Source organism: Diadema antillarum, unplaced genomic scaffold (genome assembly GCF_040938485.1).
Source record: "Diadema antillarum isolate AM-2024a unplaced genomic scaffold, OU_Dant_1.0 scf00000184, whole genome shotgun sequence".
Lineage (NCBI taxonomy): Eukaryota > Metazoa > Echinodermata > Echinoidea > Diadematoida > Diadematidae > Diadema > Diadema antillarum.
Window position 1 is genome coordinate 732,247 of NW_027271073.1, and position 27,290 is coordinate 759,536.

Genomic DNA, 27,290 nt, shown 5'->3' on the forward strand with positions numbered 1-27,290 from the left:
GAGGAAAAGAAGTTGAATTCTATTTTACAGTGTAAGGCTGTTTGTATTATATCATCAAAAGCAAATTATACCTATATCACATATTCAATCAACTCAACATAGTTAGACCAAATCACTGATAGATTGAAAACATGAAACATTGTTGCCTATTATAAAAGGTTCTGAATTTTCTCAATCAAGAAAGAATAATCACAATTGGATCTTCTTCTGGCTTCTATAACAACAAAAGTTTGAAGCTCAAAAACCCATCTGAAGTTGTCTGGAAAAAGAATGAATTCTCAAACATATAAATCATCATGGAGAATTGATATATAGCAACTTAACAGTTTATATGAACATGATAGAAAAATAAGAAGAAATTTTTGCTAAAACAGCTCTCTGATATATTGTGAGAATAACTGATTCTGTCTACTTTTTTTTAATGGATTACGAAGACTCTTTGAGCTCAAGGAGAACGGGGTAAGTCTGCATTCATGATGAACGAAGTGTTAAAAATCAATGGCCAAATTTCCTCTCTGTGGCACGGAATATCAAATCTAACACGCCTCAGGGCCTGGGAATTAATATGAAGAAATAATATGGTGCTGTTCCAACAGCCGCCATCCTCTGTGAATGCAGGCTGACCTTCAGCGGCATGCGTCCTTGTTGCAATGAGCTGAGCGTGTAACTAAGTTAGTTGCTGATGACATGAATGTTTTACCACATGTCTGCACATGAGAGCTGAATAATGGTGTACTCTTACAAGTCTCTCTACGGGGGATTCCTTCTGATTTATTCATCAGTTCCTTGCCTCATTTCGGTTATTTATAGCACAAATTCACCCCCATTTGAAAGAGCCATTGATTCTTACAGTTTCTGTTTTCTTTATTATCAATAATTCCTTTTTTCTGTCACATTCCTTTATCCACTTCTATAGATGATCTCATTTTCACCTCATCATTCCCAAATTGGCTTGGTTCCTACAATAATTCACAAGTAGCCCAGGGAAGAAAAAAGCAACAACATAATTTGCCATAGAGTGTGCTATCACATGCTAAGGTCATACCATACATTATTTATATGAGAAAGTGCATGCGGTATTTTCAAACAAAATAACAAACAAGTGAATCAAACATTAAAAATCTCATTAGGCGATTTGATTGTTATACAAACTTTGAATCAATGTTTAGATATTTAGTATTGGACATTTTAGAAAACCTCAAAATTTTGTGATTTTTTTTCCCTTCACTGTCATATGGAAAGAGCACATCATATGTGTATTACATGCTTGCACATACAAACAAATATGATAACTGAACAAATAAGTGTTATACACCAAACATAATAACTATTCCACTCCCACATACCTATGATGATGCTGTTTCCTTTTATTCACATGTGATCTCTGGAAAGATTTTTTTTAATGCTTATTTTGTTTTAATTCGATGTTTTCTACATATTTTGTATAAAATATTAACTTTTGAGAACACAATGTAGCATTTTTTTTCCTCAAATGAACTCAAATGAGCAAAACAATGCTAGAGGCTCTGGAGACTAGGTAAAGATCTCTTTGGTACTTACAAAGTTTCTTTCCATCACTGATAACATCTTCCTCTTTGTACACCACATGATGTTGCCCTGACGACCCCTCCAGTGGTTCCACTCTTAAGGCTTCTCCATCAACATTGACCATACCCCTGAGTGTGATGAAGGACAAAAAACATTTCATGAGAGTTGGTTCTTGCATATAGGGCCATAGTCTGATTGGAATTGGCACTAGATTACAAGTAGAAATTCACATTTCTTTCTTCGGTGAGTTCTTATAAGGGCACCAGTCTATTATCCTTTCAATGATTACTTAACTGGGCCATAAAAAGTATATTTTCCCCTATAATATCAACATATCAAAAATCAACCTCAACTTTTGAAACATATCAGTTACAATAGTATATCAGTGGATTAATGTTATTATAAAGAATGAAAGGTAGAACTGACATTAACTTCAAGATCCTTTGATAAGAAATTCACCACTTCTAATCTCAATGGTACAAAGTACTTTACCAAAATAAAAATTTGTGTTTTGTATTTCATCCCTGGTATTTCTGTGAGTTTTTCCTGTCCAAATAGAATTTTCTTAAAAGATGATGCCATACACACTATATTGAGTACAACATTATGATATCTTTCAACATAATGAAAACATTATACAAAGGCAACAAAGGACATCTTGATAGAGTTCAGATTTTTATTGTTGATATGGTTATCAGCATTAGATATGAACACCTTACATCAAGAGATGAGATACGATGTCATATACCACACAACATTGACACATATCAAACAAATGCTAGACTTCTCTCACTCATACCTGAATGGTCACAATAATGAATTCTACAAAGGAAACAAATGCAAAGATTTACAACAAAGGCATGCTGGACAGATCCCTAGTACCAACATCAACATGCCCACTAGTCTCTACACAGTACAAAAGTTATGTGTCATGTCATACCCAGGAGGAAGCAGGGTAGATCACTTTGATCAGAACATCAGTCTACATTTTATGATTTATGTCCTGATGATTGGGCAGCTATGACCTAAATAGATGACGTCAATTGAAGCATGAGGACTGTCTCATGGTCAATAATCATCTCACTAATAACATTATAACATATTATCAAATTTGATTTAATTACAAACGGTCTCAGAATACCAGCATGCCAAAGATAAAAGTGGATTTCTACTGGTTCATCGTGCATTGAGAACATCAAATGACATATGGTTATTTGTCTCAGCCTGTGACAAAGACTACTCGTGTGATTAAATTGTGGTTTTGAAGTGGCCATTATGCTTTCTTGCATCATCTTCATGTGAACGCTCCAGGAAAATATGATCCTTAGCTCTCAGCCAGAGCAAAAATAATTTTGCTTTCTTTATGTATTATGTAAAACAAATCATGGAGATGATTCCTTTTATTTGAAGATCAAGTCATCGAGTCCTGTCAACACAAAAACATTTCTAGATACACCATGGTAGCATTGTCAAGTCATGATGAGATGCAATACACTATAATATCACTGAGGCAGATTAATGGCTTGAGTCAAGACTACTCTAAGTCACCGACAAATGAAAGATTTGTTTTTGCAGCAAAAACAATCTCTGTCCTTGGCGGCAGCCAATTAAAGAGCGAGCAGCACTTATGCCTCAGCTTCCGGATTGATAAACCAGCTCACTTTTATCTCTGGTAGGCTAGATTTATCTCCCCTCCTCTCACTATCATTACTGAGGGTCAGCTGTGAGTAATAAAGTGACTAAATTGTACCAGACGAGGCCACAGCCTCCCTCACCATTAAACCTCCTTCTCTCTCTCTCTCATCCAACTATTGTCTTTTTGGGAGGAGATGGAAGACCAAAAATGATGAATGAATATTGATGATGTCCAGGTATGAAGGTGGAGTGATCATCTCAACAAATAAAGGGGCAGTTATTCCTTTTTAATGCAGTGTGAGAGATTTTAAATTGAATTTTGGTTCCATCTTATCTTGCTGTCCATAACCACACATATCCATCTAAACATTTCACATTTGCAGTCCAGCATCATGCATGATGTAAATTAGCATGAAAAGTTACTTATTTTTGGCACTAATTCAGATATGTCCTGTTTGAGTTATCACAGAATTCAAGGAATGTTGTCATTTCTAACTTTAAAGTATTGATATAATTTGAGTTATCACAAATCCCTGTGGGAATACGCCATCTTGCTAATACACTCAGAGGATATTTGGTCCAATATCTAATGATGGCTACTACTTTAAATTGACTGAAGAGTATTCTCCTCATTAAATCCTAATCTCTGTCTTGTCTGGGAATGCACTGGACATGAGGGTACTTCAAGTGAGACGACCTCCCACCATGGAAGAGCCACACATAACACATAACTACTCAACAGTCAATGGTTGTCCAGTATGGCTACAGAGCTATGTTGACCGGCCGGATGTCTGAACATAATTTGTGACCGATGTCATCTCTCTTGACCACAGCCGGCCACAGGAATCCAAAATGACTTACAGCCCAGGTTAAGCTTGGGGATAACAACAGGGCATGATGTAATCTTTCATTGTCAATTTCAACCTTCTGAAAAAAAAAATCTATTATGACCAACTTATTTTCAGAAGGTACTTCAGCTATGAACCAATATTTACATAAATCCCCCAAGTTTCAAACAAACAAACAAGCAAACATACATACAAGTATTTTTATTACCAATGTCTGTCTAAAATGATACATTCTCTCATCTCTTTAAAGCAATATGAACTCACCTTAGTCCCTTACAGGTGCTTATTGCTACAGCTGAAACATTACCCTGTCGGACCACACCCTGGTAGTAGCAGTGGTGCTGAGAAAAACATCAAAAGATCAATGAAATTAAATGAACTCAATAAGTGGAGAAAGTTTGCACTATTCTAGCTGGAAGCAATACAAAGACACCACATAGATTAAAATACATGGGACTGTTCATCCACAGCTGACAGAAAACTGTCAGGATTCATTTCAAATATTTTTCATCATACCTAAACCATGCAAATAGCATTATAAACAAACAAAGTACAATGTATATAAGAAAACACATTTTTGGCCAAATACACTAGGAACGAATCAGTAAACAGGATGGCATTTTGCTATAAGACACTATCATTTTTCAAAGACATGTTCGTGAAATGTGTTTGGCACCTCATAAGAGTAGCATACTATTACTACTTTAACCAATTTGACTTTCAATGATACTTTATCATAAGGAGAGTTAACCCTGCAGCCACTGCTCACCCATCCCATAAATAAATGTTATCAATATAAAAGATATATTCAAAAGTGCTATAATGAAATGCCATCCCTCAGAATGTCAGCTCCTTGGATGCTGATCAAATCCAATCCAATCCCAAATTTCCTTAAATATCATCAATATTCATATAAGACACATTCTTTTTGGTAAATCTGAACAGATTACTGTCCTTAAGTGACCCATACTTGTGATACCCTATAAAGGAATGGTATAGTAGTGCTTAAGATAAGGTTTCAGGTTTCCAACTTTTTTGTGAATTAATGAGAAACCTCTTATGAAATATGAAAGAACATGTAATTCTAAGAGGGACTCAAAGTTTGTTTGATGAAAATTGGTTATGAAATAGCTGAGATATCCAAAACAAAAGGATCCTAAGAAATGTGGGACTCATCGTTTATTAGGATAACTTTGTTTTACTTTGTTTGTTTTTTAGTATTTCAGCCATTTCACAACCAATTTTCATCAAATAAACTCTGAATTCCTCTTAGAGTGGTACGCTTTGTAAAACTGCTTAAGTGGTTTCTTAGTATCTCACAAAAAGTTAGAGCTCAATCCTCATCTCTGCCTATACTATATACCATCCCTTTAAGCATAAACATGTCGCATATACAAAATTTGGAACTACATGCTCTTTGAATATTGACACTCTATAATCTGAAAGCAGACTGACAAAAAAAAAAAAAGTAGCATGTTCTTTGGCATAGAATGCCAGGTTTTCATACAGGACTGGCGGGAACATGATTGGGATGTTTGCAAGGTTTAAGTTTTCAGTGGTGTGGGATGCCAAGTTTGTGGTGGATTCAAAGTAGTGGTCTTTGACTCTTTACTTTGATACATGTTGAAGTATTTAGAAAGTTTAGCTTCATTTTGGAAAGTTAACAAACATTATTTGAAGAACTTGGGATTTTATTCTTGTGACTGTTTCATATGAGCCGATGTAGTGGGATAGGCCCATTACTTTGATGGATGCTGAAGGCATACTCACATTTCTATGAGGTAATCTTGTGATGAGGTCTCCATCCTCCGTGTACTCTGTCTCCACATATCGACTTGGAAACAGATTTCTGGAAAAACGACACACAGAGAATTCGGAAAGAGACAAGATAGAGATGATTCCAGTTGATATGATACAATTATTGCATTAAAACACTTGCATATGTGCTTTAAACCATTTGATAACATTATAATGAGAGTGGGAGCAATGTATAATTGTGCATCACTTCACTGAGTGACAGTCAATATCACTCAAGTAACATAGTCACTGGTAACTCTTATTTGTTATACCAGTACTAAGAAAGTAAACATAGATTACAGCTTTCTTCCAGGGTTGTCACACTTTAAAGTATTGCTTTTCGCATCAACCCCTTCAACCCAATTAAACACACTGTAATAAAACATACAATTTATATTGCTCATTATAAAGTATAAGCCTGTATCATCTCACTTTGTGTCACAAAGTCAAAAAGTACCATTTAGTTACATCATATTTTGTATAATATATCATTCACTTCAACCAATTGATGGTGCAGCACTATTAGGTTATTGGTTGATTCATTTTCTATTAAACCAGAAACATTTGCAGCATGAAACTTTGATATGTAAATACAGTCAAACTCGGATACCTCGACGTCGGATAAGCCGAATATCACTTACCTCGGGGGCAAAATGAAAGTCCCGATTGTTCCTATGGAGTTTCCGTGTATTAAAATTCGCGTAGCTCGAAAAAGATAACTCGAAGTTCGGTTACCTCCAAGGGAAATCTAATGTCCCGATCTTAATTAACTTATTGTTTTTCCCAGCATGTTGCTCGAATCGAAATTGTAAACATCACTCAGCATCTCCGATTAAGCGCGCGTGGACAGCGAAGACATGTCACATGTTTTCACACTCGATTGTAAATATTCTGAGACCAGAACAATCGCGCGCCCAAGAAGAAATACCCGATACACAGCTGACAAGGAAAATCCCCAACACCTACCAACACACGTACATGGTATGCACATAGCACCCGTGCCAATGGAGTGCTTTACGATAGCACTACGCGCAGCCCCATCATTTGCTTTTCTTTAACCACTGTGTTTTGATTTTTGATCGAGACAGTCATACCGTGCGCGTAGATTTCTCAACCGTCGGGGCGCACCTGCATACGTTGACAGTTATATCTTTGCCATTAATCACGCTCCACTGTCAAAACATCAATCTACCGCGTAGTGCCTTTTTTAAAACTTTTTTTTTTTTTGCCTTTTCCCCGAGAACGCAAGCACTGAAACTTTTTTTTTCCAGCAATGCGATTATGAAAATCTGGAAGTATAGGCCGATCACAATGAAGAATAGAATACACAGGGCTCCGCACTAAGTTTTATCGGGCCACCAATATCATTGATTTTTATTTTCTGGTGGTCGAAAGTAAAATCTGGTGACAAAAAAAAAAATCAGGAAAAACATTAGAAAAACTAAATCGGTCCTACTAAACATAGACAAATTAATATTAAGCATTATTGAAGTGATACAGATGTCCATGTCTAAAACAAATGAATAGAAAATTCAATCATCTTACTCTGTGTTTAAAGATTTGACAAATAGGCGTAGATATTATTATAAAAGTTGATGCCCATATATTGAGGAGGTCAAAACTTACGTTTGAAATGAGAAAATGGGAGCATTTGCTGACATTTGTTAGCATCCGACATTTGTTTTAGCATTGTAAAAAGCCGAAAGATACCGTTATTCATTTTTAAATGTAAAAGCAAACAACCGACATTCATTTTAGAATCTTACGGAGCTGAATACTATCCTAATCCATTTCCAAACATGAAAGCAAACATCCGCTATTTGTTTTAGCATCTAACTGAGCGGATTAATACCATTAATCATTTCCAAATGTTAAAGCAACAATCTGTTATTTATTTTTACATCGTACGGAGCAGAAAATTACCGTTATTCATTTCAAACATCCGACATTTATTTCATTATCGAACGGAGCCGAATGTTACTGCTGTCCACTTCCGAAAGTGAAATGACTCATCTGACGATTATTTTATCATCGCACGGAGCCGAATGTTACTGTTTTTCATTTTTGAACGTCAAGGCAGATATCAGACATTTTGGACTATGAAACGTATAGCTGAATGTTACTGATATTTATTTTGAAATGTACCGTAGCAAATATCCAATATTTTTTTTTTTAAAATCATCGTATGGGGCAGAATGTTACTGCTGTTCACTTCCAAACATGCCAAACGTAAAAGCAATCATTCGACATGTATTTTAGCATCTTCTGGAGCTGAATGCTATTGACATTTACTTTCGAACGTAAAAGCACACATCCGGCATTTATTTTATCAGCGTACGGAGTTGAATATTATTGTTATTCACTTCAGAACATCAAAGCAAACATTCAACATTTATTTTAGCATCTTCCGGAGCTAAATGTTATTGCAATTTACTTTCGAATATAAAAGCAAACATCCAGCATTTATTTCAGCATTGTCAGGAGTTGAATATTATTGTTACTCTTTTCCGAACGTCAAAGCAAACATCAAACATTGATTTTACCATTAAACACAGCTGAATGTTACTGTTATTCATTTCGAAATTTAAAAGCAAACATCAGACAGTTATTTTAGCATCATATGGACATGATGGAGCAGAATATTACTGCTATTTTCTTCCGAACATAAAAACGATCATCTGACATTTATTTTAGCATCTTCCGGAGCCGAATGCTATTGCTATTTACTTTCAAAAGTATAAGGAAACATCCGACATTTATTTAACCATCGTACGGAGTTGAATGTTATTGTTTTTCATTTCCGAACGTCATAGCAAAAATTCGACATTTATTTCAGCGTCTTCCGGAGCCGAATGTTATCCTTATTCATTTCCGAACGCAAAATCAAATATCTAACATTAGTTTTAGCACCACACCGAGCTGAGTCTTATCGTTATTCATTTCCAAAAGTATGAGCAAACATCCGACATTTATTTTAGTATCATACCGAGTCGAATATTACCGTCATTCATTTCCACAATTAAACGCAAAACTCTGACATTTATTTCAGCATCTTACGTAGCCGGTTGTTACCGCTGTTCATTTTGAAAAGTAAAGGCAAACATCCGACTTTTTTTTTTTTGGTGGCGCGATCGGGCCACCAAAATCTTTATTTCTGAAATTTTTATTTCATTTCCGATTTTCACTCAATTCATTCATATAAAAGTTGATTCAATTCAAATTGACAAGCATGCAAACAATCAGTAGGCAATATAACAGACACCATGTTGAACATCGATAAACGTTGAACATCGATAAACATCGGATAAGTCGAAGAAAATTCGACGTACGCGTACCTCGAAATTCGCGTACGTCGAACCATTTTCTTCAGTCCCGACGAATTCGAGGTATCCGAGTTTAACTGTATACCATTTCTGTAATGTATTACTATCTATGGATGTTTCTTTTTCTATAGCCTGGTAAACAAAGGAGTCATTCGAATGCTCCCTCCCATAAAGTTCCACAGGCATGAATTAATTTTGTTTTTGCTAGGTAAGGCAAGCCTCTGGCAATCTTTGTGGTTGTTAAAGGGGATGGCTAGTAACTGATCAGTGGAAATCAGTGGGAATGCTGGGGGATGATTGTTCCAATCCTTGTGGGATTGGCTTAAGAGTACATCTATTGTTGTGTGAAAATTATTTGCTTAAGAATGGTCTCATATTCAAGTAATGTGCAGTTTAATGTTTCCAGGTTAGCATGCCTGTACAGTGACGGGGCATTAAACTGCACATTACTTGAATATGAGACCGTTCTGAAGCAAATAATTTCCACACAATAATAGATATATAATGTACTCTTAAATGAATCCCACAAGAATTAGAACAATCAAACTCCAGCATTCCCGCTGATTCCCACTGATCAGTTACTAGCCACCCCTTTAAAGGCAACTTCTGTAAACAAAGCAGGCATCTAAATGCATCTAAATATATCATCAACCAGTTTATTGAAACCGATGGCCTTATTTGAGAAAAGAAACTTTCATGAATTTGAGTCAATGGCCTTTTTTGAGGCATGAAACTTTCAGGTATTGCCAATCATAATAGAGTACAAAACTGCACTGCCATTCAATGTAATATGTTGACAAGAGTTTTTGCTTGCATTTTACTATTGCAAATCTTGGCTTCTCCCATAATTCGCCAAAGTTTCTTCCATGTAAAAATTTCTGGTTTTACTTAAACTGTAACCAAATCCTCCTCTCAAAACACTGACATGGACTGACACGGATATATCCTGGACTGGAATCAACCCACAAATTTAAGGTAGAAGTTTGTGAACACCACATCCCATTCCAATACAACCAATAAGACGCCAGAGGGTGAAATATGTGGAGTCACTGAAAGACTGAGTAAACAATAGAATAGGACGGGATCATACTCCGGAACCATGACTCTCGTTTCAGAGAAATTTTGATCTTTTTCACAGGGAACATCCTGGTTCGAAAAACATAGAGAGTCATCCTATCCTATGAACATTAATTGCTTTATTCTCTACCTAGGTTTTCACACAGATGCAGGCTGAAATAACTAAAACAAATAAATTTACAATCAAAATGTTGTGTCTATCACATTTAACAGCAATCTACTTTCATATCAGTTCATATTCTCTCAAGAGATTATGTTGCCCATCTAAAAACACTGCACAGGGGACCTACAATCTGGAAATTTGTGTGTTTTTGTATTTTCTTAATAGTTTGCTTATAATTTTGTATCAGTTTCAATATATTTAAAGGGTACGAGCAGCATCTAGAAATGTTCATTTATAAAATTAAAAAAATATCTTCTTCAGCAATACGAAAAAAACAAGTCAAACTAAAGTTACACTTTATTTCACAAACTTGATTTAACGGTGTGGGGCAATACTTCTATTACTGTTTGTACTGATTCATCAGTTTCTTGAAAAAGCCCTCACTAAAGAAAAATACTTCAAAAAAGTGGGGTCTTTCTGTCCCTTGAACCCCAAGAGAAGTATGAAGGACCCCCATCACATGAAATATTGTTCTGCAGCCTCCTCCCCCCCCCCCCCCCCCCCATTTTTCCTAGTGAAGTGGCAAAGGAAATTGCCTTATACAGTCACTCGACCCATTTGTATAACTGGCAACTACTGACCTTCATTCAAGGCTTTTCAAATTACATTTTATATCATCATCAGGATCTTCTTTTTTTTCAACTCATCAAGCAGAATTTATATCATGACAATTTTTGCAGTTCAAGCCACACAAACACATTTTACATAATGTCTGATACAAACATCTACTCAAAACAAAAATTCTTTGACTGAATGAAATTTCTGGCTACAATATTCAAACATGTAAGGTGATCAAAAGAAACAAAAAATAGTTTGATAAATCTTGTCATGAAGCCAATACAACACAAACTTCCTTGGCATGGAACCAAACACAAACCACAACCTGACCTACTGGAAGTCATCTCAAGAGTGGGGAAAAAAAAACTGTTACTGGTGGAGAGATATAGGGTGTTCAGAAGCAATAAATTTATACTAGAACGGTATAGCTATATCAAAATGGTATAGCTATATGACAAATTTATATACGTCTGAACACTGACTAACGAAACAATGTATAATGAAACGATGTACATTGTACAGCGAAATGACGATCAGAGCATGGTTTCGGAACTAGAACTCGATAATGAATCAGCATTCCATCATGTCTATTGGCATCTCAACGTATGGCGATCATAGATTAGTATAACTGGACAGGGTTTAATGGGGGGGGGGGGGGGGGGCGCATGAAAGGTGACCCCATAGCTGTCACTCATGACCGTAACAGCCTGCGCAGTGGAAAACTGCCCATCTATACGTTTTCCAGAACGGTCAAGATTAGCATCTGAACGGTCTGTCGGCTATACAATGATTCTTTATACGTCGTTTCTTTCTCAAGTTTTGGTATAAACTGGCCTGCGTCTGAACAGGGAGTCTGTCTTCTGGCCAAGAACCATTCCTCCTCTAAATAGACACATTCATCATTGCCTTTATCACCATTCGAACAAGAGGAAGTTGACTCATTGGTCTTATCTCAAGAGATAAGATGGATGTTCCTGACTTCTGTCTTTAAAAAGTATATCATGGGGGGGGGGGGGGAATGGAGTGAAATCTGGAAGTGGGCGGTGTGATGTCTTAGTGGTAATAATCCCCAGGGTCTGCATACTCATGTGATCAGGAGAGCGAAGGTCAAAGGTCAAGACTGCAAAGCCCTCATTCTAGCTCATCTTCACTATCAGATTTGGTATCATCAAAGCCACTGGAAACTATGGTCATTTAACTTTACAAAATTGGTCCAAATACAAACTTTGTTCCTTCATATAAATATCATTTGTGTGAAGTTTTCCAACAGTATATTTTCTCCATGAATTTTTCCATTGCATGAATAAGACTTTGAATGTTTAACACAGTAATTACTATGCATTTGATGAATCAACAAAGGATAGAAGTAAATGGTGAACATAATTCTTCAACAAGAAGTCAAAGCTTTTTCTCGCAGAAATTTCCTGTATTTTCACTAATTTCCAAAGTGTTTACTGATCCATGTGCCTAGCAACACTTCTGTACCCCATGACAAGCTCATATGAAGTTCTATTTTTGAGAACCAGTGTTACTATCAGCCACACTGCAGGCATTTGAAATGCATGCATAGGGGAATGCTCACTTCTAAATATAGCCCATATTGTCATGTGTAGATGGGATTGACATTCAATGATTCAACCTATATTTGACGCAAAATGGGTTTCCCATTGTTTCTCTTTCTACCATTCTTGTCTCCTAGACCTACCGGCTACCACTAGCTTCCTCTTTCGTCTGATCAGCGACGTTTTGACCAACCAGAAGCACTAAACTGTCTGCCAGACCAGGGCAATAGAATTCAAAATATTCCAGTCTCATCCAAAAAGTTTCCATCTCATTTCCCCTCCATTGTCAATCTGATTGTCTCGTGGTTTATCTTTTTCTTATACGGAAAGGTATATGTGTGTTTATATATGGAGATAGACATACATAAATATACATATATATGTATATATGTATATCTCTCTCCCTCTATCTATCTATCAATCTACATGTATCCTATATGTATATATATAGATGGATAGATAGATAGATATAGATATCATCATTGCCTACTGTAGAAAGAATGATGACTCATCGGGGTAACATGAATTCTGCTTCATTTGGTTTGTTTCAATTCATTTCAGTAATAAAATATTGAATGATACACAACCCAGACACTTTCATGTCTAGCCGGAAGTGCGATGGTTGAAAATGTGGCTGTAAAAAAACCAAAACAGTACAATGTCCTCCGTTTGCCCTCGCTCGAAAAGTGTCTCCCTCAAGTGGCGTGGTAGAAGACAACTTGGCGTATCGAAGGGGAGTGCAGGAAACCGCCAGGATATGGAAGATTTCCCCTTGGTTCATATCAAGGCTAGAGACCAGATCATAAACTCAGAAAGACAGACAAACCAAACATGATCGTGAGCTTGTCTGGTCTGCCTCACAGACTGCAGGTGGATTCTGAAGTGGCCTGGACTTGTGGAGCAGACAACTCTTATCAGTGGTGCCACAGACCGTTTGCAAACCAGCGTCATGATGCAGTCAATTTAGCCAAGATAATATTCACAGGAAATGATTTGATAAATTCTGTGCGATTGTCACAACATTTAGAGGAAGTTGAATACTCCATCTTTGGTCTTCCTGTCCCTACTAACATCCCCCCCTAATCAGGATTATATTAAAAAATCATTTGAATTATTGTCTCTACCCTGGTAAATAGTAAGAGATTGTTTTATTCCGATAAATTTAATCATAGCCAAGACAATGGAAACTGCAATTGTTCCTTGACATTAAATTAAATCTTATATGGACTATATACATTTCTGGGTTTTCTTTTCGCGGCATGAAATTTTCGCGAATTGGAGCTGACAGCCCTTTTCGTGGCATGAAATTTTCGCGAATTGCCACTGGTGTTCAATGCATGTAGTGTAGACAAAAACTTTCGCATGCATTTTAATTTCGCGAATTTTGGCACTCGCGAAATTTGCGAAATTAAAATGCACGCGAAAATTTCTCGTTTTACAGTATTCAGACGCAAAAAATCTATACTAAAACGGTATAGCTATAGGATGAATTTATACGTCTGATCGCGGACTAACGAAAAAATGTATAACGAAACGACGTATAGCGAAATGACGGTCAGAGCATCGTTTCGAACTAGAACTCGATAACGAATCAGCATTCAATCGTGTCCATTGTGCGTCTGAATGTATGGCAACCATAGAACAGTATAACTGGGCGGGGCTTGATGGGAGCGTGCACGAAAGGTAACCTTATACTTGTCACTCATGACCATAACAACATGCGCAGTGAGAAACTGCACATCTATACAACATTTTCGGGGATGGTCGAAATTAGCATCTGAACGGTCTGTCGGCTATACGATGATTCTTTATACGTTGTTTTTCTATTGAGTTTTGATATAAACTGGCCTGTGTCTGAACAAGGGGTCAGTTTGATCAGTGCTACGTATCCAAGTGTCATATTACAAAGATGATACAATAATGGCTTTATACTTTCTCATTTCATTAAAAAAAAAAAAAAAAAAATGGTAGCAGTTTGTGTCTATTATGAGAACTTGACAATTTATCCAAATGGCAATGAAAGGCCCTGATCAAAATGTATACAGAGGAGAAAACAGCCCCCTAGCTTAGAAGTGTGGAATCAAGCATATTATAGGTGTGAATTTTTCATCATTGTTTCAATATTTCCACTCACAATTTACTTGGAGTCACCAGCAAATGTTAAAGCTGCATTTGATTTATATTGATCTGATAATGAGTCAAAGTGATATCAGCACAGTTAAATCTTTACACATGATTTTGATAGTGTCATGATAAAGAAATCTCTTTTTATATAGGTAATTCCAGAAATTATTTGCCTTTCTACTTGAAGATGGCTTTTTGAATCTGCTATTCTGAAGTGAAATCAACTTTCTAGAACTAGAAATAAGTGACACACATTCTAAAATTCAGAATACTCAAATATAATTACTGTATTTTATGCAGAATTTATAAATATATATATAAAAAAAAAAATATATATATATATAAGTAACAAAGCTGCAACAAAGTTCATGCTGTATTCACCAACGGTTTATTTCTTCACACAAATTTTCGGGCGTCTCGCCGCCCTTTCTCAAGTGTTGATACTGAGAGAACAATAACAAAATTAAGCCATAACAATATATTGCAACCGTGTTACCAAGGATGCGCGCTTTAACGCATCCATGCTAGGCATCCTAACACCCAGCGCGCATCCTGGCAACAGTACAATGTTACGTCATAATGAAATTACAATGAGTATAAAGCATACATGAAAAAACTTGGCACGACTGATACAGAAGTAATTCCTCTGAATACGCAGCTGCGGTGGTAATGTAAAAGCAGTGCATTATTTCTTTCAAAATTCAACATACACATAAATTAACTTTAATTCTAGTGTATAGATAATCTTTACATAATCTGAAATTATCATGATCAATATAAACATTCGATTTTTTAAAATCAAACTGAATCGTCACACTGATGGTTATGCAAAATATGTGCAAGCAGTTTACCATTCCTTTCAAACTTCAGCATACACATACATTAACTTCCAAATTCTGGTGAGTAGATAGTCTTTAAATAATCTGAGACTATAGCATGAATCTGAAATACGTGAAAAATCATATTTTTCTTCTTTTGATTAAATAGATACGTCACAATACGTCTCGGAGTGGAAAAAAGACTGGTTCCAAGAAATGGTTAAAAGGAGCGTCAGCATTATATCACTCAAGCAATATAATGATAAGATCTATTGCAGCGGGGTAAACGGGAGAACATACAACAATAAGCGGCGCACCTACTTGTAAAAAGTGTAGTTCGTGAGCCATGATAGATCTATGTTCATGCCCTGTCCCTGGAAGCTTCGTGTGCGGATGATTGTTTTTAGTTCTTTCACGTGTCTTTCTTCAAATGCTTCCATGTTCTTGTATAAAATGCAACATTGCAGATCTGTTAGTGTGTGATTTGTTTTGTTGAAGTGTTGTGCGACTGGATGTTGTGTTTGACTTCTAATGATTGTGCTTTTGTGATTGTTGAAACGTTGTCTAAAATTTGTTGTCTCTCCGATGTAGACAGCCAGGGGACATTGCTTGCATGTAAGGCTGTATACTACATTCTTGCTGTTGCATTTGAATTTGTGTGAAGAAATAAACCGTTGGTGAATACAGCATGAACTTTGTTGCAGCTTTGTTACTTATCTTTTTATCTTGCCAACACGTGGACTACCTTATCAACATATATATATATATATATATATATATATATATATATATATATATATATATATACATATACATATAATTTTGTCCTGTCAATCTATCAACATAAAAGGCTGTGCATTCTATACCTGCCAAATTTTGAATTGTGCAGTATTTTGTTTTCTGTATCTTTTTAAACATGTACCTATCATGTATGTTCCTTAAAAAAACAAACATACATACATTTTTAATCATTGCTAATTGGAAAGAGAGAGAAAGCATTTGTAATGTGTTAGCATGTTCTGGTCAAGAAATGTTGCTCCCAAATGTATTTCAACCCCTTGTAATCCATCACCCCTTTCTAACTATACCCTCTTCAAATGTTTAGCATATCAGATTGTCAAATGGGATGGTAATCAAGATTCCTGACCACTGGAACTTATTTGGCAAGGATCCGTGATGGTCACATGATGGTTCGCTGGAGAGCATAATGATGAGCGGTCAAAAGTTTGGTTGACTGGAGGTGAGCGGTGAAATAAGGTGCCACAGTCCCCAGGGATTATACCCAATCATTATGTGCGATGGCCCAAGCCAGAAATACTTGAGAAATTATAACTTGCACATCAAGTAATGCATCTTGACCTATATCCACCACCAGGAAGTACCGGTTGAAAGTGCCAGCATTTTAATTGCAATTTAAAGAATAACTCTCTGGTCAGCTATCACATATCAGAACCATGATGGTAATAATGGGATGGGTGTAACAGTCATGCCTATAGGTATTGACAGTCCTAGAATAATTCCTCTAATTAATGGAACACACTAATGAAATAAGTATTCACCGACATGTGATCCAATAGATGTCAGTATTGGTATATGAGTGAAAATCATAGGACTGTATTAGAAATATCAGACTGGTATTTGTTTTACTGTTTTTAAGAGACACCAAAGTCTGATTTCTTGAGAAATTATCAAATAATATTGTTGTGACTACTTTACTATGTAGAGTGCATTGATCAGTAATTCTAACAGCATATGCCCTTTACGAAAGATAGCTCATTATCAATTGTTGTAACTGAAGACTTAACTTATCCTCGGATATACTTCATGTTTCAACACGATCCATCATCCAGTAACTTTATCATATTTTGAAAATAACCTGCAGTTACTTGATCTACATTGTTGTTATTGCTCATTCCACAGTTTCCATTCTGTACAAACATTATCAGCAAAATTAGAGTTGGTACATCTACTCAATACACTTTAAAACAGTAGCGGTAGCATTATATTGCTCCATTAAAAACAACAGAAGAAATTACATTGGGAACATGTAATGTTGAAATTAATTCAAACTCACTCATTCAACCTGACATCCAATACGTATTCCTTCCCAAAGGCTGGTAGTAGGAAGCTGGCTTCTACCAGGTGACCATCCTGAGATAAATAACAAAAAGAAAAGCAAAAAAAAAATAGATTGTGAGAGAAAAAAAAATATGGGGTGAAAAAAGATAGAAAAGAGAGAGAGAGAGAAGAGACAGATAGACAGACAGACAGACAGACAGACAGACAGAAAAGTCATTTTAAACATCATAATACAGTTGTAGATGTACATATATTTGAATGATGATAAATGTGCCACAATTTGTTATCATCACTCCATTCATAGTTAACTATATCTTCACCACTGACAACCTGTTTGTACCTAATCACAGGTTTTCTCAGATAGTGGTTTTTGAAGGGTTAATTAATTAAACAAGGATGAGGGATTCCATCCTTTTTCAGAATATTACATATTCCGGTCTCGGCAGCTCTCTACATGCCGATGAAGGCGTGGCCTCACAGGTAACTAATAACTCCATTTTACTCTGACTACGGATGTGAAGTAGAGTATGTCAGCTTTTATTAACTGAGTGACTTATTTCCCCAACAAAGCTAATCTGTTTGAGTCTATCCTTATAGAACTGGGCCACAACCAATTAATCTCTCTAATTTAGATTCATGAATGGCAAAAGAGTATACTGACCTAAATTGTCCTTACCTACAAATTGTTACACCCAGATGATTAGAATTCAGTGTCACTTCATAATTTCAATTTTTACATAACATGAAAAAAAAATGCATAAGTTTAACAATTTATGCTAAAACATGTGCTTGTTCTGAAACAGAATTTAATCATGCCAATTCCATTCCAGATAGCAGAGCAAAAACAAATGATATACAAAGCGACTTGAAGCCAGAAGAAACATTAATCCACTAATTCCCTCGGGGGAAAAAAGTCACTGAATTAACAAATTAATTCGGATCCATGGATTGGTTAAGAAACAGCTCTGCTAAGCTCTGTTAATTAACCCACTGAGGACCAACCAATTTTGATGTAACACACATTTCTCATAGACACCTGCCGGTTTCTTCTCAGGATTAGTCATCAACAGGTTAAAGGTAGGACAGTAATCATGTGACTAAGTAAATCTAGTAGGATTTCTTTTCTGTCATCAGATATTCCTGGAAACAAACATCTCATTCTGGTCCAGAAAGCTGATCTATCTAGAAAGGAGAGTACACTATCCTGATTATTATTGATTTGAGTGTCACTCCGATGTAAACACACCACAGGATACAGAGACACTGAAGACATAAACACACCACAGGAAATAGAGACTCTGAAGATATACACACTGACTCTATGTGTTTAGATTGTATACAAAGAGATGAAACATGCGGCAAAAATGCGAGTCATGTGTGTGGGGGGGGGGGGAGGGAGGCTGCAGCACTGGCGATATCTCTTGATCACAATATATTCTTGGATTTGTCTTCATTACTGCCCAGTTTGTCTTAACATCATCTCTTGAGGAATACAATCAGACATAGCCACTTTGGGAGACGGGGCAGGGGGGGGGGGATGTTCTTACTTTAAAAAAAAAAACAGATATTTTTGTCTCTCAATGGTAAACGGCCAAAAACATTTCAGAATGAGGACCTAGACACAATTGTGCTCATGTATAACATTTGCATGAGTGTGTGTGTTTGAGTGAGATTTATGCCTTTGTGGCATTAGGTGTAAGTATGTGTGTGTTCGTACCTGTTGGACCATAACTTATGGCATATGAATAATGAAAGCTGCTCGCTCATTTCATATACCACAGAGGACTTCAGAGTGATAAACACAGGTGTTGAAAACATGTTCCACACTGTCAGCCCACAGCACCATGAAAACTGCTTGAAAATTAGCTGTACGGATACTGACATCCCTTTAACAGACACCACACCTTTTCACTCTTATCTATCACATTATTTCTCTTGAATCGATTTGATAAGGTAATTGATCAAGTCTTATGCAAGCAGTCACTGCAAATTCAGCTATTCGGTATTTTCTCTTACTTTCAACACACAAATCTGATAGACTTTCTGCTTTGAAGTGAAAAAGAAAAGACTGAAATTGAACAAATTTCTTCCATTAACCCACTGACAACATGAAGCTGATGGCTCCTGTAGAGAGCCTATGGGGACTTCTGATTCCATAGCAATGAGGTTACAGATTATGCAATGTTGTGCATCCTTTTTAGTACCACTACACAGCAGAAAGATGCCACACATGAGATGAAATTTAATACAGGAACTCAGCCAGTCTCATTTCAGTGTAAGCATGACACCATGATGTAGTTTGTGTTTATGACACATTCTATTCAGTTGGTTAAAATACTATGGAGCATATATATATATATGTTACAAAGATACAAAATGACAGCCTGGAGACCAGACTACTACACTGTTTATTTCAGCTTCCAATTCATGGCTAATGTATTACAATCCCCTCTACTCATTTCACCCATGAACACTCCCCCCCCCCCCCCCCCTCTACCTAGGTAACTACCTATTTGAATCTCTCTTTGTCTGGTATTATCTTATGATCTCTCTCCCCTTCTCTCCCCTCCCCCCGCCCCCCTCGCTACCTCACTATGTAATCTTAGTTGTATCTCTCTTTTTTTAGTATCTCTCTCTCTTTATATATACTTTTTGCTATCTCCCTTTATATATACTTTTTGCTATCTCCCTTATCCCTGAATCTTTCTCTCTCTATACATATTTATATTTCATATCCTCTCTTACACTATGCATCTATTCTGGTATGCTCCCATGCATCCTCCCCTTGAGGACTTTTTCTAATTGGTCTGACCAAACAAGCTCCATGATATGGCATGTTTCCTTACAGTGTGCCTCAATGATGAATGTATTGATGAGGAAGAAGAAGAGTCTGCCTACAATTGATCATGATTACAATAACAGCTGCTCGAAATATCTCTCCCAACTGGACGGAGAGAGCTGTCTCGCAAATCTTGTATAATCTCTAAAAAGCTTTTAACTTAAACAAGAGATTGGTTTTAATATATGTAAACAAAACAATTCTATAAAAAACATTTCATTCTATTGAATTGGAATTGCAAAAAATTTAATACGTCAAAAGAAATTGTCAAATTAACAAAAATCAAAGGACAGTATCTAATTATCAAGCAATAATGTCTAAGCCTTATGTGGGTTTAAGGTGCTACCCATGACCGCTGAATTATTTAATTTACCAAATCTAATTTTTCACTGGTGGGACAACATTCAAATTCAAAATGCAGACATATAAAAGCAGATAGATATTATGCTCAGTCAACTATTGATGAGTTAACAATTTTGCTTTCTCTTTCAAACCTCAAGGCAAAACTGATTATACGTCAGCAGGATCCAAGAGAGTTGAGTAAAATCTGCAAGAGATATCCATTATATAGATAGGTTGGGTTTAAAGTCACCCATCATAAGGAAGAGGAAACAGTAGACAAAGTTCATATCTTATATAGATGAAACATGTACATGTGGTGATCACGTAGTGTGTGTTACATGTGTCTGAATTTAAGTATGTGTATGTGTGTATGTCGGTGTGTGTGGTATGCTTGTGTTTGTGTGTCATGTGGATCTGTCTGTTTGTTTGTCTGTGAATTCAGTCAATCAACACGGTGGCATCTGGCTCAGACAAGACTTCCATCGCTGATTAGCAGAGCTTGGGGCTAAATCTCCACATTCCAGGAAATCCCACCCCTGATTTGTGAGCACAGACTTTTAGTCTTCAGTTCGATGGATGCAATGGAAAGTGAAAGTAAATAAACATGCTTGTGTATGGTTATAAAAAGAATAAAACAAACAAATGTCCTCAACATTCAATCTTTTGGGTAACAATTTCAGTTTAGATTACCTGACTTTAAGAGATATCATATCATATCAAATCATATCTACATCACATTTCATAATGAAAATTAGGCCTACTGAATAATGACTAAGGTAAAATTCATGGTCTTCATCAATTCCTACTTCATTCAATCTGAAGAAAGTGTACACCACAGCCCTAGCATACAAAAACATGAAATTGATGCAAGTCAAACCATTACATGTATCAATTTACTGCTAAAACCAACCAACTTGTGTATTAAGATATTAAGTTTATTTGATTTTTTTTTTTCAAATTCATGACAATATTTTATATCATTCTAACATTTCATTGTCAGTAACAGTACTGTTTTAGTGAGATATTGAGTCCGTCAGGTAAATTGCCTTTTTCATAAACCATTCACTAGCAAAATATTCTACCACAATGGAAACCTTCAAAGAATACACATCTTTTACTACTTATGACTTGAAAACACATTTGATAACTGCATTGCCGTAAAATACAAAGTTACCCTTTCAAAGAGTGTTCCAGCACATGTGCAGTATTTGAACAAATAGTTTCATACAGCTTGGTGAATACGTACTTTGCCTGTCCAATATGGTAGGCTGTTATTGCCTGGTATCCATAGCCACGTAATGCACAGCCATAAACAGTAGCTCATAATGTATGTCTTTCCATAGGCTCTGCTAGTAATATCTAAATCACATGGGGCATGTAGTGTTTATAACCTAGACATGATCACGAGGGACATACACACCAATCCAGTATAATGATATTTGTGCCTGCAGAAATGAATTAAGACCAGAGGTCATAGTTACAAGTCATTTGTACAAGTGTTCTTTTTCTGTTGACATTACATTGCACAGCATATAGCATTCAATGGTTGATTATTTTAGCCCTGTGCATTTACACATAATCTCATTCTGACAGTAAACCACCAAGATTCCAGTCCACAGACTCTACATGGTTACAGGAGCATATTTATCTCTGGTCCTGAGTACATCATTTCAAGTCCTGCCTATTTTCCACAATAAGTCCAGTCAGAAGCCAAGTCAAAAGAGCACTGGAACCACCATTAAGTATTCTCTTACTGCAGTCTATATGAGATATTTTATTTGGGACTCAGATCATGAGATATAGCTAATTTCTGGCCAGCTCCTTCTGGACTAACAATCCCTCCAGTCCCTCCACATGACATTCAACCCCCTAATCTCTTAGTCCCCCCCCCCCCTCCACTAATTACTTCCAAATTGCCAAATTGTGGCCAATGGGAGGCTGTTTTATCCCATCATTCCCTGTGGCCGCACACAGGACAAAATGTTGCGATGACATCCACGTGTCATCACCACGCATCAATGCAGACACTGTATGCGCCTGCATCTTTTGAGATGCGCTCTGGTTACTAGCCGGAGGTAATGCTTAGCAACCAGTAATATCATCGCTGAAAGATTCATACTACAGCAACAGCCCTACAGTAACTCATTATAGATTTCTCTTCCAAACTGCCATCATATTGGATGTGCACTCCCCCTTGGTTCCTTCACCCTTTAATAATCACAGAACCATGTAGTGACACCCAAAAGTGAAGAAATACTATGCTTGGTTACAGAGTGGATTATACAGACATAAGAGAGCATGTTACTTTGAGTCCACTGCTTTAACTGTTATGAAACACAGCTTTGCTTTATTTCAGATTCATATTTGAATTTGAGTGCATATACCTTGAATCTAGTGCAATCACTGCCAAGAAACACAACTATCTTTCATTGGAACTGGATTCAAGCCTATGGTACATGAAGCCTTTTCAATATTTCCATGAGCACCCTCTTTGCCTAAACAAAAGATGTGCCAAGAACACGTCATACAACTAGAACCAATGAGAAAAACACAACATACTTTGCTCTAAAGTAATGAAACACAAAGTGTGAAGAATATGAGCATAGAGAAATGAACAAAAAGACAAAGATGCAATTATTGAGTTACATTTCAGTTGCAAGAGCTGCTTGGTGAGACATAGAATCAGTATCAGTTCATAACCTAAATGTCATTAATTCTTCCTATATCATGTGACCAGATCAGTATGACCAATCAGACGGAGGATAAGTGGGTTGATGGATGATGTTAGACGGAGGGGTATCTCATGACAATGAGTCAAGTGTATACATCTCCCTCTGACCCAATAATCATCTGCAAGTCTTCCTCTTACATCACTCACCGCCATGAATCATATCAGGCAATCATGTGGAGAAATGTGGAGGAGCAAATAGAATCATGTGCGCACGGCGCTTGTCACAAAGGCTGCCTGTTCATCTACCTGCAGCCATGGATAAGCTCCTTGCTGCAACATACAGTTGAACCTCTCTTATCCGGCCTCCCTTTATCCGGATCTCTCTATTAAACGGACGCAATCTCGCGGTGATTTTTTTTTTGAATAATTACAGGAGGAAAGGGGGATTCCCAACTCCTTGAGAACTCCTATACAAACACACATGAATTACATATATACTTGATACATTTCTTAATAATTATTTAGGTAAATCATCCCAAGAATTTATAAAGGAAAATGATTTCATTCTTGCAAATACGAACCTCTATTTTGGGGTCTGTTACTGAGTGTAACAATGAAAAGGTTGCAGTATACACATTACTACATGTGGTACTACAATGGGCTACTGTACATGTGTATGTATATGTACATGTATAAAGCATTGAGTCTCCCGTATCCGGCCAAATCCCTTATCCGGATGAGCCCCGGTCCCGACTTGTCCGGATACGAGAGGTTCAACTGTAGTGGGCAAGGATTCCGAGTTGCAAGGTGATCAGTTACAAAATCATATCAAAGCCTGTCTCAGACGATCCAACACAAGGACAGCCATATTCTGACCATAAAAATTCAGCAGTCTTCCATCCTATAATGCACACTGTTCAGATTACCATTGTCTTCTATAGAGTAGCAGCCCCTTTCACAATTAGGTGGATTTTAAAGAATTAAAGTTTCACATTTCAGCATCAAAAAAAGGCCTTATGGTTGGTTGTTTGTACCCTCAGTTTCAATGTCTATTTGATTTTTAAATCTACAAAATTTTGACACATATAACAGACATAAAAATATATGTGAAAAAATGTGGATGAATGGCAGAATGCTATCACCACAAAACATAAGAAAATTGAATAAAACACAAAAACACTTGTCTGTGATAGAAATGTTTTTGATTCAAATCATTAAAACTTATAATGTTGTTTGAGACCAAAGAGCTTTTCACTTTCAGATCAAAACATGTCATCTAACTGAATATAAAAATAGACTTTTCTTTCAATAGAACATTAATTGGAATAATTTTTATGGGGCTTACACTGACCCCTAACCTGAAACAGTGTGATCCCACCAGAATGTATCACAAAAGTAATATACAAGCCTGTGTGACAAGCTACTGTAGGGCACCAACAAAGGACTGTGAAATATGACCCACCCAACCCCCCCCCCCCAAAAAAAAAAATGAAATTCTCACAGACTTTGAACTGGCCCTTCTTTTCCCCACATGCAGTGGATTAAAGTCCACACTACCTGAACACGTATGAGTCAGAATCATTGTAAAACGAGGAATGTTCGCGTGCATTTTAATTTCGCGAATTTTGCAAGAGCCCAGATTCGCAAGATTAAAATGCACATGAAAGTTCTTGTCTACACTCTATGCATTGAATGCCAGTAGCAAGTCGCGAAAATTTCATGCCGCAAAAAAAGGCCATCCATCCGATTCCAATTCATGAAAATTTCATGCCACAAATATATAATGTTTTACAGTAGAGTATCAAACCACATAACTACATGACCAGAGCAATAAATGCCACAGAATTTCAGTCAGGGAAGAAATGTGATCTGGTTGATCAGGATGTTATCTAACACAGAAAAAGACCCATGGTCCCACAGGGTCAGTTTGGACAGGCGTCACTAACATGACAGTTACTGGCATCAGTTGTATCACATTACACTTCCTTCCTGGCAATGAGCTATGAAGCCAGTCTTTGTATTACACTTCAGTCTTTTGTTATAACTGCTGCTGGGGTTAGGTAAAAAGGTACAGAGGTATCTTTGATTATGTAATATACATGCATTCAAATGACAAGATAAAAATTATTATTAATTATACTATCATTATTATTATTTTTATTATTATTATTATCATAATCATCATTATCATTATTAATTAATCAATTTATTTATTTATTTGTATATTTATTTATTTACTTATTTATTTATTTATTTGTTTATTTATTTATTTACTTATTTATTTATTTATCTATTTATTTATTTGGCATTTCAGACATGTGCATATGAATAAACACAAAACACATTTGATTCAGCATAACAAAGATAAGATAAATCGTAACACAGAGACAACGCACAAATAAGAAAAAACAAACAAAAAACCTAGATTGTGACATAGAAAACAGAGCTGCCAGGGACAAGAAAAGGTAAACTTTATTACTATGACCCGCAGGTCCTCTACCCACAACCCATATACTATGTCAAAATCTGTATATAAAATAGCACTTACATTGTATCAGTCACTGTGAATTAAACATGCAGTCATACAGGAACAAAATTTAGCCACAAATCTTTCGTGAATCATCACTGTTGTACCATATCCCTACCTGGTATTACCACTTTACACGTGAGTGTTAAAATCTCTAGCTACAACTACCCAGAGTACCGAAGTGATGAAGTTGCAGTCTGTTGTTACAGCTTAGTGCTGGTTCCATACAAAACACCCAGGGTGTTCAGATGCAAAAAAAGAATTCATACTAGAACGGTATAGCTATACGATGAATTCATATGTCTGAACACGGACTAATGAAACAACATATAACGAAACAATGGTCAGAGCATCGTTTCGAATTAGAACTCGATAACGAATCAGCATTCCATCGTGTCAATTGTGCATCTGAACGTATGGCGACCATAGAACGTTATAACTGGGCGGGGCTTAATGGGAGCGCGCACGAAAGGTAACCCCACAACTGTCACTCATGACCATAACAGCATGCGCAGTGTCAAACTGCACATCTCTGCGACGTTTTTCAGAACGGTCAAAATTAGCGTCTGAAAGGTCTGTGGCCCATATGATGATTCTTTATACGTCGTTTCTTTGAGCGTGTTTCTACTGAGAGCACCTCACATCCCTGGCATCGCCACAAATTTTGTCCAACGCAGCACCTCGTATTTTATGACCACTCGAGCTGTTTCTACTGAGCGATAAAATACGAGGTGATGCAAAGGTGACGTGCAAATGCGGCGATTCCGGAAGTCAGGTATTTTTAAGTCACAGATTTGGGTCACGCGCGCACTGCCTGTTAATACGATCCGAACCCTGTCTGCTTTGCTACAACTGCATCGGCTATTTTTTGATAAGCCATTTCTCTTCGTCTTCCCATCCAATATACCCCGAACTAACATACTGGTATCCTGCCACTGACTGATGAGAAATCTTTGGAGATCGAGGGTCCAGTTGAGATTTTCTCAAGGCTGCGACATACTAATGTGGTACTCTCGCGATTCGAGACAATATAAAATGAAATAACGCGGTGTAAAATCAAGTAAGTGATGAGGGCTTAGTAATGCAATAAGTTAGGCTGTTAATCACGCGAACAATAGACGATGAATGCCACAATTCACATGTAACGTAACGTATAGGGCCTATAACACATACACAAGCGAGTTGGTACAAACAAAGCATGATGCGAACACGGTCGCTGTGTGTACACACGTATTTTGTACACATGTGTTGAAGGAGTGTGTGCGATGAACCGATTGAAAAGCGCGGGGAGAAATTCTAGACGTCCGATACACCATGAATTTCGCTACCCAATGTGTTTCTATTGAGAATCGTCCTTCACGTCACCACGCATCGACCAC

At 36.8% G+C, this 27,290-nt stretch overlaps 1 protein-coding gene across 1 annotated transcript in view; it reads right to left on the reverse strand.

The window, feature by feature from the left end:
- LOC139723274 (disintegrin and metalloproteinase domain-containing protein 12-like) overlaps positions 1-17,604 on the reverse strand; it is a 32,972-nt gene extending 15,368 nt beyond the window's left edge. The window contains 4 exon segments of the mRNA XM_071634532.1: positions 1,561-1,676; positions 4,296-4,372; positions 5,802-5,880; positions 17,528-17,604. Of these exon segments, the coding sequence (XP_071490633.1) occupies positions 1,561-1,672 (112 nt within the window). The 5' untranslated portion in view covers positions 1,673-1,676; positions 4,296-4,372; positions 5,802-5,880; positions 17,528-17,604.
- Between the last annotated feature and the right edge of the window lie 9,686 nt (positions 17,605-27,290).